At 41.5% G+C, this 4,602-nt stretch overlaps 1 protein-coding gene across 1 annotated transcript; it reads left to right on the forward strand.

The window, feature by feature from the left end:
* The first annotated feature begins 141 nt into the window (after positions 1 to 141).
* Positions 142 to 4,473, forward strand: LOC125717601 (fructosamine 3 kinase related protein). Its single transcript, XM_048990734.1, has 6 exons — positions 142 to 369; positions 1,053 to 1,204; positions 1,338 to 1,429; positions 2,043 to 2,125; positions 2,241 to 2,363; positions 2,988 to 4,473. Exons 1-6 carry the CDS (start codon positions 229 to 231, stop codon positions 3,324 to 3,326), a joined length of 930 nt encoding a protein of 309 aa, XP_048846691.1. The 5' UTR covers positions 142 to 228; the 3' UTR covers positions 3,327 to 4,473.
* Positions 4,474 to 4,602: the final 129 nt, after the last annotated feature.

Below are 4,602 nucleotides of genomic sequence, written 5' to 3' on the forward strand. Positions count from 1 at the left end.
GTAAGGCTGCTTTCTATGATAGGTCCAGTTGTACATCAATCATTCACTAATAATGTTTTATTGGCTATCGGCTTTGACCTGGTGTAGAACCAAAAAAATATGTGACCCGGAACAAAACTTTCCTTCTACACATGGTTTGTTTTTCTTTTGGAAAAGAATTTCCGGAAAGTAGTTGTAGTTTTGACCTCGGCGTGCTGCAACGCTGTATTTTATCTACGACGGCAAAACATGGAAGCCTTGTTGAAAAAGGAGCTGCAAACTTCCTCGCTGAAAGCCACTGGCCGCTCGGGAGGGGGGTGTATCAGCGAAGGACAGAGCTACTGTACTGACACCGGAATGGTGTTTGTGAAGATAAACCATAAGAGTCAGGTCCTTGATTAGTTGCAGCATTGCTTTTATTTGTTGATCTGTGCACACAACTGCAAATGTCGGTGTGGGGTAAAGCAGATTTCGCACGTTATTATATGCTTGGTAATAAAATAACGAATTGTCTGTTTTTAAAATGTCTGAATGCTATATGTAGTGGCACAGTATATACCATTGACTTATCCTAAAGTTGAATTAGCGTGGAAAGACGATACTGTCTGGTTAATCCCATTAAACGTAGTCGTTAAATGATTGCATTATGATTTTGCTTAGGCAGTCATTGCTTTGTGCTAATATCCTATTGTACAGGTTGGTAAGGATTTTGTTGTTAAGAATTTTCCATCGGGGGTTGAGATCCGTTTTTTACACTGTATAGAAAATTGACAGAAGTGACACACCCACTCTAGATTTACAGTATGAATTTAGAGCATTTTCACCATACTGCAGGGCAGTACATGAAACTTAGTTTTACACCTTTATATTGGCTTATTTTTGACATCACACGTTCCACCAACTCATGATTTAAACTGCAAAAATATAACAATTTTATGGAAAACGTTTTGTCATATGAGAGGGCAGGCCAATATTTCATGTATTGCAAAAAGTTTACGCGCATCCAACTTATCAGTGGGCAAATTTATGACATTAGAAACAAAAATTATACACATGGGTTTGATGTGACACAGGCAAGGCTGATGTTCGATGGCGAAATGGCCAGCCTGGAGGCCATCTTACAGACTGCCACTGTGAGCGTGCCGAAACCAGTGAAGGTGATAGACATGGAGCGCGGGGGTGCAGTGTTCGTCATGGAGCACCTTGACATGGGGAGCCTGAACAGGTACCACTTATCATCGCATTGGTCGGTCGATTCCATTAAGGGGAAAGTTTTGGTGTAGGATTGATTATCAGAAAATTGTGGGATGAATGCTGCCTCTGAAGCGTTGTGGGCTGCGGGGGTCTGTTTACTGCAGACACTCTGCAAAGTTGGGCGAGCAGCTGGCTGACCTGCACCTTCACAACCAGAGACTGAGAGAGAGACAGGACAGGGAGCAGCAGACCGTCGGTAATATATGCCGAGGCACCGACTGCGGCCTGCACACAGCATTTAAAAGCCACGTCTCAAGTTAAAAGGCGGACAAGTTTCCATGTGATACTTTCTGTAGGATGCAGTTTTTGTCTAGACTTTGATGGTGAAATTATAAGCATGTGGCTGTCTGGGATAGGATGCTAGGCCTGTGTTTGGGGAGTCACAGGTTGGAACTCCGAGGTCGGCAGAGTCATTTCGCCTTTGGGCCCCTGAGCGAGGCCCTTAACCCCTAGTTCCAGGGGTGCTCCAGGGATCGTCTGACCCCGCTTTGGAAAAAAGTTTCTGCTAAAAAAATGCAAAAATATTGGGATTTTGGTGATTTTAAATTTATTGTAGATACTGCATAGATAATTGTCATAAAAATAGGATGGTGTCATTTTTTTGAAGACTTTTTTTTTGATCCGTGAGATACAATTATTGTAGAGATTTTGCGGCTGGCTTTCATGACAGGCCTTTGGCTTTTCTCAAGTAAAGCAATAATGCCCCCTGCTGGCTCACAAGTTGTACGACATGCAGATGTCGTGAAGTGGCTTTTTTCATTATCGCCTAGATGTACATTTCTGTTATTGTAACTTCTTTATTACTGCAGGAAGAGGAGCAGGCCAGTCTGATGCAACCTTCATCGACAAGTTTGGGTTCGGCACCGTAACCTGCTGTGGTTACCTGCCACAGGTACGCCACTGTGTGGTAGATGAGCGTGACTCACCTATGTGTCGTTCTCCTTACTTTACCCTTTTGGAGCCACATTCTCTTACACGTGTGGCTCTGTGTGAGCTTCTATCCTCAGGTAAACGATTGGCAGAGTGACTGGGTGTCGTTCTACTGTCAGCAAAGACTTCAACACCAGCTTAACTTGGCGGAGAAGACGTATGGGGACCGGGAGGCCCGAGAGCTGTGGTCTCGACTCCAGGTAGCTCTTTGAGAATCGTGTTCTGCACGTCATTGTTTTGGAAAGTGATTGGAAAGTCGCTGGTTCAAATCCCAGTGTTGACAGTGTGATTTAATCACCGGGCTCTTCAGCGGGGCCCTTAAGCCCCCGAATGCTTAGGGACTGTCTGATCCTGTTTTCTCAAAAAAAGGAGACATGTTTGGATTAAAAAAAGTCTACTAAATACCACACAAACATGTAAATGTAATCATCAAGAAAGACTACTAAAGAGTTGTTAAGCATTTATTTATGCAATAACAAAAAACAAGGAAAGCTTAATGTTTATTTTATTTTTAAATAGTTCTTTCATCCAAATAAATATAGGGAATGGTTACAATTTTATGTGTTTTCCATGGGATTTGAACCCATGACTTTTGCATTGTTAGTGCAATGCTCGACTTGCTGAGATAGGGGAACTTATTCTATTCTTTTAAATATGATTTATTTATCTGAATAATGTTATTCCATTGTTTAGCATCTCTGTGATCATCCGTTATTGCTTTTCACTTCCTGTCATTACTTCCTGTCTTGACATTAAGCCCCTCCCCTTCCTGTCTGTAACTATGTGTCTCCATTGGTTCTTGCACGCGTTGCCCACCCGCACAGCTGAAGATCCCGCAGCTCTTCACAGGTATAGAGGTGGTCCCAGCCCTGCTGCACGGTGACCTGTGGGGGGGCAACGTAGCGGAGTGTGTGGATGGCCCCGTTATATTTGACCCCGCCTCCTTTTACGGCCATGCGGAGTTTGAGTTGGGCATTGCCGGCATGTTCGGCGGCTTCAGCAGCTCCTTCTACTCTGCCTACCACAAGAAGATGCCCAAGGCGCCCGGGTTCGAGATGAGGCACCAGCTCTACCAACTTTTCCATTACCTTAACCATTGGAACCACTTTGGTGGTGGCTACAAGGGCTCATCCCTGCGCATCATGAAAGACCTTGCAAAGTAGCCCGTTCATCTGCCTGAAAGACCCCACCTCTCATCCGTCGTTTTCCGAGCTGAAAGCGAAACCTTTGAAATTCCACTGTGCCGTCTTTTTCCAGGTGTGTGATAATTGCATGACAGTCATTGATATTATTACTCATGCAGAATACAAGCATAAAAAGAGATGTTCTGGACAAACTGCAGGAACACACTGTAACAGCCTATTTTCTGTTTTGAGAGGAGGACTATTCAATTAATGCAGTATAATTTGCAGGTATTATATAACTGCAAAGTGTCTGTACTGAGATATTAATATACATTTGTACTGATTATATAACTGTCTTGACAATGCATGGCATCCGGTTAGTACTCCACTTAATTAATTTACTGGATGTCTAACCATAGATCAAGCAAAAGTGAATGTATTTTACCTTAACGTGAGCTGTAATAGTCCTTTGAAGAGTACAGCTAGAATTCGAACCTGGTTCCTAGAGTTACTGGATTTAAGTCTTCTATACTGAGGTCGGGACTGCTTACCCACTTAACAAAGAGAAATTCTAGCACATGTTAATCATTATTTAAAAAGGTTTCCAGTAGTTCTCACCATAAGACGTTAGGGGTGGGTAGGTGGATGAATGGTTTCAATAGCATAATAATTTAACATTGAACACATTGGCTATTCTCAGAGTGCTAAAAACAAGTCTTAGAAGGTAAATTAAGTGTGGAATTATGAAATCATAAAATATTTTTTCTTTCCACAAAGCATTAATAATTAGCATTTTAAATGAATGTATAACAAAGACTAGAAACCTTACTAAGTTAATGTCTTAGTTAACATTCCATGCAAACTACGAGGTGTAGATTCCAAAGAATAATTATGATACAGAAAGTTTAATTTAGGAACTTTCGGTTTTTCTATAAGCTTGCGTGCACGTATTCTACAGTTATTTGTAGTGACTAATTAAATGAATAATATGGTGATTTGACGATGCATACGTTGCATATATTGCTGTGCAATTGAAAAGGCTTATGTATAATTTGCTGGCTTGTTTCTAAGCCTGTTTATTTGAAGCCGTTTTTATGTTGGTGATTTTGAGATACGTGCTAACAACTACAGTTATTGATATTGATTCATTTGCTTGTCAATAGAAAAATAAAGAAAAACATCTATATTTATGATTCTTGTTGTCTTTTGGCGTTTAAGTGCCTCTTTCATCATCACCTGTTTCATTAGATTCAGTTTAAGAGCAATGATGGAATTCGTCGTGACGGCAATCTTGTTCACTGGACAGCGTGACGAT

The sequence above is a fragment of the Brienomyrus brachyistius genome, chromosome 22 (genome assembly GCF_023856365.1).
Source record: "Brienomyrus brachyistius isolate T26 chromosome 22, BBRACH_0.4, whole genome shotgun sequence".
NCBI lineage: Eukaryota > Metazoa > Chordata > Actinopteri > Osteoglossiformes > Mormyridae > Brienomyrus > Brienomyrus brachyistius.

Bases quoted from the DNA above. Each gene is read 5' to 3' on its own strand.
- LOC125717601 (XM_048990734.1), top strand. From the start codon at position 229: ATGGAAGCCTTGTTGAAAAAGGAGCTGCAAACTTCCTCGCTGAAAGCC. The intron at 370-1,052 runs GTCCTTGATTAG...GATGTGACACAG, and splicing joins AGATAAACCATAAGAGTCAG to GCAAGGCTGATGTTCGATGG. The intron at 2,364-2,987 runs GTAGCTCTTTGA...CCACCCGCACAG, and splicing joins AGCTGTGGTCTCGACTCCAG to CTGAAGATCCCGCAGCTCTT.